Here is a 12,247-nt window from a genome sequence, read left to right as displayed (position 1 = left end):
GAGGGGTTTTCATGGCGAAAAACCATTTTTGGTTCCCTGAAGAACCGTTTTGTGAAAGGTTCTTTGAATAATATTTCCCCCCCTAATCATTTATAGTCTAAAGAACCCCAAAAAACGTTTGTGCTATGGAAATGTTCTTTGGATATTAAATGTTATTCATGGAACCACATACACCCCGCCAAAGAACCTTTATTTTTAAGATGGATTATAAAATGCGTGAAAAGGGCATAGCCTATACTGTAAATATGCATTCATAAAACTTCCAATAGAATAAAAAAAAGGTTTACAGCCTGACCATGCCGTGTATATTTCCTAAACTTTCTGAAAAAAAGCTCTGAAGAGCCTATACTGTAACATCCCGAATATTTAAAGAACAACATATGTAAGCCTCAGATGTCGCAAAGAACCACTGAAGAACCTTCGTTGAACGCACTGATAGGTCAACCGCTTTAAACCGGATCGATTTAGCAAGCAGTTCAGAGCGTCTGCATGCAGTTCACTGGTGTACACTTCGGAGTGTCTGTGCATGTAATGCTTTCCACTACCAGTGGGAAAAGTCACAACATATAATTTGCTGTAAAAGTAGCCTACAGCAGGACATCCGCGTGACGTTTTCCTTTTCTTTTCTTTTTTTCTCTTGCCAGTGAATTCAAATTTGGTAAAGTGATTGACAAGGTCCTATTCAAATAAAACATCCCGCGGAGAGCGTGCAGACTTTTTTTTCTCCCAACCGTGCACGGGAGGCGTGGAGCTCGAGCTCTTGACATTCTCTCCCGCAGTAGCTCTTCTCCAGCGAGCCCTAATGACATCACCCAGACACCGCGGCTGAAGAAAACTGTTTTTCTTAAGTGTGTGTGTGTGTGTGTGTGTGTGTGTGTGTGTGTGTGTGTGTGTGGAAGAGCGATGTTTTAATGCAGCCGGACGTGTTCGAGCAGATCTTTTAATTGGAGCATATAAAGCAGAGCAAATTCCGTGGGAATAGTTTGTTTTGAAAACAGTGGAGAGCACCAACATCGCCAAAAGGCCCTTTCTCAAAGAATGAAACTTCGTGTACTTCGACTTATTGTTTGTACTGTCTGCGTCCTCGACATGGAGTAGCTCGGAAGGGGGTGGAAGCGGTGTTCCTTGACTCGGTTTCTCGCTTATGGACGACAGTAGTCCCCTTTCTCCAAAGGCAAATGCTTTTAGTATTGCCTGTCTGATTTCAGCGAGGGATCAAGCAGGAAACACAGCATTTGACAAACACGCCACTAGCCTGGACAAGCAAGTGGTGCAAAACTGCTCCAGACCCATTAAAATGCATTACAGCACTGTCACGCGGGAGATGGAAGGTACGGGCACGATCTTGACAATAACCTTGTGATTTGTAGGGCTCGCGCAGTTTGTTTAACGCTTTCGCGTCGCCCAGGGCGCGCGAGAAACTTTCAGTTATCGCCGAGTACACGGGTATTTCAATATTCTAATGCAAAATTCAACACAGCGTGTTCTGGCTTTACGCCCAACGCACTGAGTAAATAAACCGCCGCGCTTTCCTCTCCGCGCACTAATTTGTACAATAGGCAGAAATGCAAATATTTTGTCCTAAGTTGCACATTAGCTGCAACTTGTGAAACAGGCTAGTCATTGCATGGTCCTCGGATAACATAAACCCACAATTACAAGCGCGCGCAATGCAAACCGAAGCTCGCAAAGTGCCCCGGAAATCTAGCAAACTCAGATTCCACCTCCAACCCAAGGATGAGCCTGTCAGACAGCGAAATTGTGAACTAAAGGAAACAGCCCTCAAGAAATAGACGGGAGACTTGTTCCATCGCAACATTAGTTGTTTGTCCTTGTTGCGCGGGTGTTTGTTTGCTTTGCGAAAAAAGGTTACTCTCCGTCGTGCCAGCTAACCAGTCTATTGTTAGAGGAGGGTGGTGTGGGCGATACACTTATCCAAAAGTAAATGGGTGCCGGAAAGCCCATTATAAGGGGCGCACTTCTCTGTCAATCAGTCTCGTCCCAAGGCGAGGAAAGGCACATTACCTGCAGTTCCTTATCTAAATAGAAATAAGAACCGGTTTTATCGCAAAGGGGAGGCCCTATGTGAGAGATAAGAGAGAAGTCTGGATTTCAGTTTAGCAGAGGGGCAGGACAGAGGCCGCTTGGAACAGCTCACAGCGCGCAAGCCTTTGAAAACAACGGACCGCGCGTACACGCACAAGTTTAGACCATCGGTAATCAATACGAAGCTACTTAGGAAGGCGTTTTACAGGTTCAGCGCAACAGAAGGCATTTCTAACACGGGCTTTCCAAGCACCTCACCAATGCAATATGCGTTAACCTAAGGAGACCACCGTTCGTTCTTAAAGTTCCTGGATACACTTTCCGATACGCGACACACTTGAGGACATCGTGAAATTACTGTATATTTGATAAGCATAGGCGAACTCCTGTAGTATTCACTTGCATATTGTTGCTTTTGAACTCGAGTCCTGCGCAAATTGTAAACCCACTTTTTGGAATGATTTCAGCAATATCAAGCCCGTGGCTGACGCAGCTGTCCCATTTTTGCGATGTTGCAGCCTTCACGACCAGCAGCCTGAGCAGTCTCAATACGCCCGGGAGTTACCACCTCTCTCCGTCACCCGGGGATCCCTACAGCCATCACGAAACCCAGTTTGAGCCGTGCCCGGCTGCCCAGCACGGCTACAACTATTCCGGATCCAACCCAGCACAGGCCCCGGCACAGGGAGACACCGGAACGTCCAACTGCTCCTCGTCGTCTTCGAGCTCAACGCCGAACAAAACGCTGGTCAAAAAGAACCCTAAAGTAGCCAATATTAATGTACAGTTGGAAATGAAGGCGCTCTGGGATGAATTTAATCAACTTGGAACTGAAATGATTGTCACAAAAGCTGGGAGGTGAGTTGGCAGGTTTCTGAACTTTAAGACATCAAGTTGTTGTTTTAATACAATTTATAGACATTTACGCGCAGGGAATTACAAAAGACGTGTAGTGTTTTATACAGTAGGCTATTTAACTAAAATGTAAATAAATGTAAACAGCATTTTATAATCAATGTAGCTACTTGAACTCCAGAGGTGTTAAGCATGTCGTTTGTCAATGAATTAATAAGCTATTTTAGGAGCTCAAGAAAATCTTACTTCTTGCACGGGAAAGACACATTTATCATCTTATTGTCAGAAAGTTCAATAGGTCCGATTCTGAATAAATACTCTTAACAGTGCATTAGCTGGCACCATCATCACGACCATTTAAAAAGAAGTGTAAACAGTCCATTGTGTGTATTTACACAGCGATAAGACAGATAGCATGAGATACAGTACATGTTTAGCTCACCTGCGTGCTAAAGGGCTCCTGGCTGGCTTTCACGATTAATATGCATAGCTGAAGTGTCTTATTTGTACAGCCCGGTCTGTTTATTCAGGTCAATGTCGAGTTTTAGCTTGCAAAACAGACGCAAAATAAATGAATATAATATATATACAGTAAAAGACTCAGATAAATGCACGCGAGCGTACATACAAATTCACACATGTATTTGGATATAACCAGGCCCCAGCCAGGAAGTGTTATACTCCAAGGTACATTTCTATCAGCAAATTAGCCTATCTTTTAAATAAAAATCACATGTGGGAGAAGGCAAAAGGGAGATGAACGACACTTACCATAATTTTAGAAGCATCGCGTCTGCGTAAATGAGGTCAGCAGACCACTACATGGACCGTTCATCTCGTTTAGTGTTAATTTCTTGCAGCTGCTGTGGCCTACTTAAAGTCGAAGCAGTTCAGAGGCGAATAAAACACTGCAGGCACGTAAACAAGTTTGGCTTTTATTCTGATAGGTAGCAGAACATCCCAATAACACAAATTTCACTGTTAATATTACAGACCCCAGACAGATATTGCACATAAAAGTGCGTTTTCCCCCAAGGCCTGTGTTATTCTATATTTGAGTCCAATTTGCCTCGTGACTCAAACATTTGCATTGGACATTATCCTTTCCAATTAATATATTAAGGCCCATATCTACGAATGACTGCACGTCTGAAAAAAATATAGGCCACATTACAAATATTACGAAATTGGATTTTCGATATAGGCTAAGTCGTGCGTTTTAAATCGAAATAACATTTTTGTTTCCATTCATTTAGCTTGTCACAATTTCATATATATTTGTACCCAATGTTCTTAAAGTTTAAATTCAGTTTGAATTAAAAGTGGTCGAAAAATGCAATGAACTTCGCACTTCAGCTAACTTATCACTGTAACTTTAACACCAATTTGATTTCAATAAATCAAGGCAGCTTAATTTTTCAGTTTCAGTAGGTTGATTTTTGACGTGTAGGCCTATATTGAATGTCAGCAAAACAAACAAGAAAATATATGAGTTATTTACCTGCATGCTTTTAGAAAGAAAAAAAGAAAATAAATATGGACCTACGTTTGATTAAATAATAAATTATGGTTGATATCAAAATATCTCAAATGCAACTGTCGCCATGCTATGTAGCTATACACTTTAAAAACATGTATTTATTTAACCAGTAATTCATATACAATAATTAATTAAAAGCAATAAGACTAAAAGTACCGGTTCAATCTGCAGAAACGGTGTGCTTGTCTTTATGGCCTAAAGACGCGTATTTGATCTTACATTATCTGCAATATGTCATACCTTCATGATTATCATTATGAAATCACGGCTTTGATTCATTATGATCGTGCTCGATGCTAAACGGTGGAAGAAGCGGCTAAAATAGATTTTTTTTTTTAAAAACGTACAAATAGACATTTTACCTGGTTGTCCGCTTATGTGTGTGTGCGCGCGCAAGGTCATCTGTCATTCCAAAGGTGCTCACCGCACCGAATCTAAGGGAAGGCACTTAAAAAGCTACTTTAGCTTCACCTATCCACAACTAGCGCCCTGAAAAGACACTCGCGTTCACTGAACAATGATTCCAGTATCACTTTCACTGGTATGCAGCATGTGGTGTGCCTGTGCTTCAGAAGGTTGGATAGCCTACTGAAGGGCTCACGGTTGCAGAATAATGTATTTGTCGACCCACATTTGAGCACAGCGTGCGTATGTGTTTGTTCTGCATAATCGACGAATGCATCCTTGTGTGTGTTTGTGAGTGAGAGAGAGAGAGAGAGAGAGAGAGAGAGAGAGAGAGAGAGAGGGAAAAACTCCAGTGTTTCATAGCAGGTCCGAAGTGTGCTGGAGATAATTCTCGCGCGTAACACAGGCCTAATATTCTATATCAGATGTGGAGTCAGTATAAGAATGCATGTAATTGACACATTCCAAATTGTCAACAACATTTTGCAAAAACATCATAATGAAAAGATCCCATTTAGAGAGGAAGATTTGTATATAATTGAATTAATAGAAAAGTTATAGATTGTTTACTCATAAATGTATAACCAACGGGTTGCATTCTCCTCTCCAGACGAATGTTTCCTACATTTCAAGTCAAAATATTTGGAATGGACCCAATGGCAGATTACATGCTCCTGATGGATTTCCTACCAGTGGATGATAAACGATACAGGTATGCCATAAGCCTATGCTTTTCACGCCATAAATAAACCACTGCATCAAAGCGACTAAACATATTTCGACGTTACATCAAAGTTTCGTTACTATTTGAATGCGCAGAAATGTCAAAGTGAACCATATTTATAGTAAATATTATTATAAAGTGTTACTCATAACTGTCTGACGTTGCAAACGGAGCACTCATTGTCTTTCTTCTCTGTACTGAAGGTATGCATTCCACAGCTCATCGTGGCTGGTGGCGGGGAAGGCTGATCCAGCGACTCCAGGAAGAGTGCACTATCACCCCGACTCACCTGCCAAAGGAGCGCAGTGGATGAAACAGATCGTTTCCTTCGATAAACTAAAACTAACCAACAATCTGCTGGACGACAACGGACATGTAGGTGTAACCTTTTTTTTAACGGAGTCCTAAAAATAAATTTTTACGTAATTTGCCTTTAATTATGAGATATTCGGGTTGTGTCATATTTCATTTTTATTTGAGAACAGCACAGACCAGTGGAAGATTGAGAGGAGTAAATTACGCATGTGACAAATGTGCACATTTATAGGCAGTATTTAACAACACTAAATAATTAGTAGGAAATAATTAGTATAGGGCTATTTATGACTCCGCCGTAAACTCTGCATATTTTGGACGTTAATATGCCTACGGCGTAAACACATTGGAAACGCGCAATGATATGTCCACATGATGGCTACATTAATTGCCAAATGTTTATTTAGCCTTTTGATTGCTTCTTAGTTTTTCACATTTAAAATTTAATTTAATATTACTATTATCATTACTTTTAATAGGAAATGTAGGCTATTAATGTGAAGTACCCTACATTTTCCAAATAAGTTTAGGCTATATCTAATCGAAAAGCGCGCCACGTACCTTCAAACGAAGCAATGACTGCCACATTTCTAATTTTTAAATATCATGTTAATATTATATGTATTGCTCTTGCAGATCATACTGAACTCAATGCACAGATACCAGCCCAGATTCCATGTGGTCTACGTGGATCCTAGGAAAGACAGTGAGAAATACGCCGAGGAAAATTACAAGACTTTTGTGTTCGAGGAGACCAGATTTACCGCAGTCACAGCGTATCAAAACCACAGAGTAAGTGCTCATCTCTGACACTAATTACCGCTTTTTAGAAAGACCTTCCTGTTGTCACATGTAGGCTACCCGCTGGTTATAATATTAGCCTAATAACAGAATTAAACCTATTTTACGAAGAGGTGCTAATCTACTTATTTGCTGCATGCAAATTTTGTAGGCTATTGTTTGTGAATCATTGCGGTTTCCTAAAGCACGATCCTAAAATAAATAAATCCGAGTATCGTGAGAATATTAGCCTAATTTTTAGAATCGACTTGATGGCTTTAAAATGCCCAAAACTTAAAAAATTAAAATGACCTTTACAATTTACCTTTATAAATTATTAGGAATGTATTTGTTATAATCAGCCCACCGTCCATACTTTGAAAACATAAAAAAAAGTAAAATAAATTTTAAAACGATACACTTGACTATTGGCCTATTCGAGCTCTAAATAAAGACCGTGGTGTCACCGATGCTCTCGCGCAGCTGTCCAGTGTTTTTCTTCTCTTTTTTTCATCTGTCTTTCCTGCTCTGTCTTCTATCAGTTTGACCTCTTGATCTCCAACTCTCACCGCGGGCTTTACATTTGTTTTTCAACTCATTCCGGAAAATCACGCACACATCTTCATATCCCTCGCTTTTCCACAGCATGCACGAGGCATTACCTCGCGCGTTCATATTCAACATAAATAGTTTCCAGTCGGTGTCCAAATAAATGTTGAAATGTGTTATTGTTAATATAAATACAATCGTCGAGTGTCTACGCCCTTCAGGAATAGCGCACATTCGTTGTATACGCGATTAATTGGAGCGTAACATGGCAGAAAAATGAGTTTACAATTTAAAAAACGCCTTATAATAACACAAGCTCTGGAGTGGACTTTGAGAAATGATTATCCGTATAAACAATCTCATTGTCTGATTAAAAATAAATGGACAATATTGGAGGTCAATACCCGAATTTGGTTATTTGGCAACGCCACATTTTTCACGTTTTTACTGTTTCTTTCAGATAACGCAACTGAAAATCGCCAGCAACCCGTTTGCCAAGGGATTCAGAGACTGTGATCCGGAGGACTGGTGAGGTTTTATTTAGTTATTTTTGGCTACTGCTCAACTAACATAAGGACATTTGGGTTTTTTATATATATTGAACAATTAAATGCACATTAAGGCCAATATAACTAACATCCACGTTAGATAAGGAATTCAAATTTGTAGCATAATCGTACTTTTTTTTTTTTTTTAAACAGTACTGAACATGTACACTCTTAAAAATAAATGTTCCAAAAGAGGGTTTTCACAGAACCATTTTTTTGGGTTCCCCAAAGAACCTTCCATTGAACATTTCTTAAAAAGAACCTTTTTTTTTCTAAGTGTGAAGAACATTTTAATAATCTAATGAAACTTTTTCCACTATAAAGAACCTTTTGTGCAATGGAATGTTGAAGGTTCTTTATGAAACCATTGATGTGAATAAAGAACCTTTATTTTTAAGAGTGTTTTGCCTTGTTAAATATAATAAACATTTTATACAGTAACATTATACAGTAACTAAAAAAAATGTAAGTCTTAATATAGGCTACATATACTTTTTTATTAAAGTAACTTACAGTAAACCAATTTTGATGGCTATATTTCAGGCCTATATTTGCCAAAATGTTTGATTTATTGCTCTGAATGGCAATTATATTCCTGCTAGAATACCATTAGACATACCACTCATTCATACAGACTACAAAACAATGCATTCCAGAACATGTCACTGATTCTATCTCGCCTGCATTTCAGGCCCCGGAATCACAGGCCGGGCTCTCTGCAAATCATGAGTGCGTTCGCTCGAACCAGGAACCCCATGTCCTCCCCCCCACAGCAGAACGGCACAGAGAAAGGTCTGTATATAAAACACAGTCATTTAGCATTTAAAACAATATTCCCGAGTTTACAAATGAACATTTCTACACTATGACAAGACGAATGGTCACATTTGCTGTATGGATGATATGGTGTGCCTATTACACATTTAAATCCATTACTGATCAAACAGTCCATACAGGAATGTACACTCACATGCGTAAACATTAAACCGTATTCAGCTGTGATTACCGTGTTAAAGCCAATTCGCTAGAAATGAGCAACAGGTCCAAATAAAGGCAGTTTGGATTTTCATTCGAGTAATGGCTCCAGTGTGTTTGGTCTCTCAGCATCTACGTTCCACTGCGCAAAACAGTTACATTTGTCTAGTTGAGCGCTGCAAATTTCAATACACAAAGGTTTGAACAGCTGCATGCCCGGAGGACATGCTCAGACTGAGATTTTTTCGGTGCTATACACGCTGTGTAAAATGATTTCCTGTGAGAATTTACCTCTTTGGCTGAAGGACACTTATGACTTATCCTGCCAATCAACCCCAGCACATCTCGTTTCACAAACAAACTAAATTACACCGCTTTTTCATTCCAGGTCAGGTCCCTGAACTCATTGTCTGGGCTTTCTACTTTTGTAAAGAGCCATTCAAAACAGTGCATTTATACACAAACATACTATTGAATACAAAGGCTCTTTAAAGGGACAGTGCACCCAAAAATGAACATGTTGTCATTACTTATTCGCCCTCATGTTGTTATGAGTTTCTTTCTTCTTTTGAACACAAGAGAAGATATTTTAAAGAATGTTGGTTGACGGCACTCATCGACTTCCATAGTAGGAAAAAATATACTATGGAAGTCAATGGGTGCCGTCAACGGTTTGGTTACCAACATTCTTTAAAATATCTTATTTTGTGTTCAAAAGAAGAAAGAAAGAAACTCATACAGGTTTGGAACAACATGATGGTGATTAAATGATAACAGAATTGTAATTTTTTGGTGAACTATCCCTTTAATATCCAAGGAACTTTGCCATTGCACAAAAGCTTCCTTTTAGTGGTAAAAGGTTATTCAGATGATTAAAAAAAAAAAAATATATATATATATATATATATAAATTATTACAAATTAACATTCCTACGACAAACAGTGAACATTTACACATTTAAATCCATAATCCATCCACAAACAAACTAAATTACATTGTTTTCCCATCGTTTGTAATACTAAATTTTTTGCTAACTTAAAGGGGTAGTTCACCCAAATATGAAAATTCTGTTATCATTTACTCTCAGATCATTGAGGGGGGGAAAATACTATGGTAGTCAATGGCAAAATCTGCTTGGTTTCAAACATTCGTTCAAATATCTTCCTTTGTATTCAACGGAACAAAGAACTTTATACAGGAACAACTTCAGCATGACTAAATGATGACAGAATTTTCATTTTTGGGTGAGCTATCCCTTTAAACATTCAAATGAACAGGTTCCAAAAGAGGGTTATCAGTGCCATAAGGACGATTTCTGGGTTCCCCAAAGAACCTTTCAGTAAACATTTCTTAAAATAACCATTTTTTCTAAGTGCGAAGAACATTTGAGTAATCTAAAGAACCTTTTCCCACTATAAACAAACTTTTGTGCAATGGAAAAAGGTTCTTTATGAAACCATCAATATCAATAAAGAACCGTTCTTTTTAAGAGTGTATTGTGTAATAGTGAAAAAAAGGTTCTTCAGACTTCACACTAAGAACAAATGGTTCTTTCATAGGAAGGTTGACCCAAAATGTTTTTTCTATGCATTGCATGCAAAAGCCTCCTTTTAAGAGTGCAGGCCTCTACATCAACAGTGTGATTGTGCTCAATAATCCTAAAAATATGACTCACACACACCTGGTTGTATCTTACACCCTATCATGTTTTGGAATTTTACAGCTTACACCTTTTCTTTTTTTGTACCGAACACAGAGGACAGCAGGCGAGAATACGACCGTGACCCCAGCGGCACTCCCCTCCATTCTGACCCCGCTCACCAGCTGATGTCCCGAGTCCTCAGCCCTGCCCTTCCAGTCCTTGGCGGCCTACACGCCGTGCCCCTCACAGCCGGCCCGCGCAGCCCACCCCACGAACTACGCCTCGACGGACACCCCCAACCGCCCGACACCCTGCACCATCATCCGTACAAGTATCCAAGCAGTTATGAACACTACCTGGGAGCCAAAACCAGGCCGTCGCCGTATCCCTCACCGAGCATCAGAAGCCACGGTTACCACCCTCACATGAACCCAGCCACAGCCAACATGTACTCTGCAACAAGCGCGCCGACTAATTACGACTACGGACCCAGATAATGACTCAATCGGCACCCAGTCGAGAGCCACACGGGACAAAACATTATGAAAATAAAAACCCTGCACACATACCTTTGTGTCCCAGACTCACGAAACATGTTGAGTTTTGGGTTGGGCACATCTTTGCAGTGGCTTCTAAAAGATGGAAAGAGAAGCTGCCATATTTATTGAAGGGAGAAATGTCACAATGTCCTTGTGGAGCATAAGGACGAGCCCAACATTAGCTCTGGACGGCCTGTGAACTCAGAATCAGAACAATGGAAGGGCTTTGCAGTGTTTGGAGTAACGCGGAGGACAAAGACTTATAATGCATTATCACGGACTGGAACTGAACTTTTGTGTTGGATGCACTTTTTGTTTTTGCTTTTAAAAAGCCATAAATTATATATTACCCTTGAGCCATCGAGCTTCTAGATAGATGGAATATTTGCATGTTGCGCTGTTTTGAAGGTGCTGAAATGCCCTGAAATGACTTTTTTTTTTCCTGGTTGAAAATGAATTGTTTTTTGAAAATGCTAGACCACCTTTAGCAGGTCCGTGAAGCTTGTAACGTGGCACTGACGTACAGCAGTTCAAATAAATAAATGAACAGAATGACTGTGCTGAACTTGTAAAATAAACATTAAATATTTTACCTTTAAACGTGTTCCATTAGCACTTGAGAAAATGCAATTCCATGCTTTCGTTCTCCTCAGAAATCCAAACATGTTTCATTTGGAAATAAATCATTGACGCATTATCAAATAGAGAATTGGGATATTGTCAGTTTGGGCCTATTTCAACCTCCAAACAAAAATATGGATCTCCTGTGAGAGATTTTTTTTTATTTAATCAAAAGTAAAAATATTTATCAGTTTTAAAAAAAAAATCAGATGACTGACTTGATCAAGGCAAAGAAATGGCTGAATACTGCTAAATTTTACACTTATTAGGCTACTTAAAACGTTTTTTTTTTCTTAAACCATAAAGCAATGGATGAAGTCTATGTGCTCAGTCAACTCATTGGCTACTGAGTGAATAAAGAAAACAAGAGCTAAACGCCGAATTAACTTTAACTGAACGAATAACAAGAATACAGTACATTTACAAATAGAAGAGAAATGCACAAAAGGAGGATATAAATGATATTGCTCCGTGTTTACGTAATCCCACTAAAAATGAAAGGGAACAGTTATTGAAATAGATTAGTCTAATACAGAAAACTGCGCGTTTCTCTATGCAGTGATTTAGGTAATCCCATGGTAGAGGAAAGAAACGCTTGCAGACCATTTGACCTCTGACAGCTAACGACTTTCTGAAGTATCAAAGGTTAAACAATGTTTCCAGCCATTTGAGCGACGACTAATTGGTCGTATAATTTTTTGTTTGTG

General features: G+C 39.4%; 1 protein-coding gene across 5 annotated transcripts; it reads left to right on the top strand.

The window, feature by feature from the left end:
* Positions 1-491: 491 nt before the first annotated feature.
* On the top strand, positions 492-11,626 carry tbx1 (T-box transcription factor 1). Of its 5 annotated transcripts, none has more exons than XM_079814102.1 (8): positions 492-1,331; positions 2,514-2,904; positions 5,457-5,558; positions 5,774-5,945; positions 6,522-6,677; positions 7,675-7,742; positions 8,454-8,554; positions 10,495-11,626. In XM_079814102.1, exons 1-8 carry the CDS (start codon positions 1,145-1,147, stop codon positions 10,875-10,877), a joined length of 1,560 nt encoding a protein of 519 aa, XP_079670228.1. In that variant the 5' UTR covers positions 492-1,144; the 3' UTR covers positions 10,878-11,626. The 5 variants fall into 5 exon arrangements, with proteins under 5 accessions (XP_079670228.1, XP_079670231.1, XP_079670227.1 ...); XM_079814105.1 differs by having other exon boundaries at positions 507-1,331; positions 2,565-2,904; XM_079814101.1 differs by having other exon boundaries at positions 681-1,331; positions 10,462-11,516.
* Positions 11,627-12,247: the final 621 nt, after the last annotated feature.

Source organism: Gobio gobio, assembly GCF_949357685.1.
Source record: "Gobio gobio genome assembly, chromosome: 4".
Taxonomy (NCBI): Eukaryota; Metazoa; Chordata; class Actinopteri; order Cypriniformes; family Gobionidae; genus Gobio; species Gobio gobio.
Note: the sequence above shows the minus strand (reverse complement) of the source record. Positions and strands in the feature narration are given on the sequence as shown.

Coding starts and splice junctions, on each gene's coding strand:
- tbx1 (XM_079814101.1), top strand. CDS start 1,145: ATGGACGACAGTAGTCCCCTTTCTCCAAAGGCAAATGCTTTTAGTATT. Junction 7,743..8,453: donor GACTGTGATCCGGAGGACTG/GTGAGGTTTTAT, acceptor CCTGCATTTCAG/GCCCCGGAATCACAGGCCGG. Junction 8,555..10,461: donor GCAGAACGGCACAGAGAAAG/GTCTGTATATAA, acceptor GGAATTTTACAG/CTTACACCTTTTCTTTTTTT.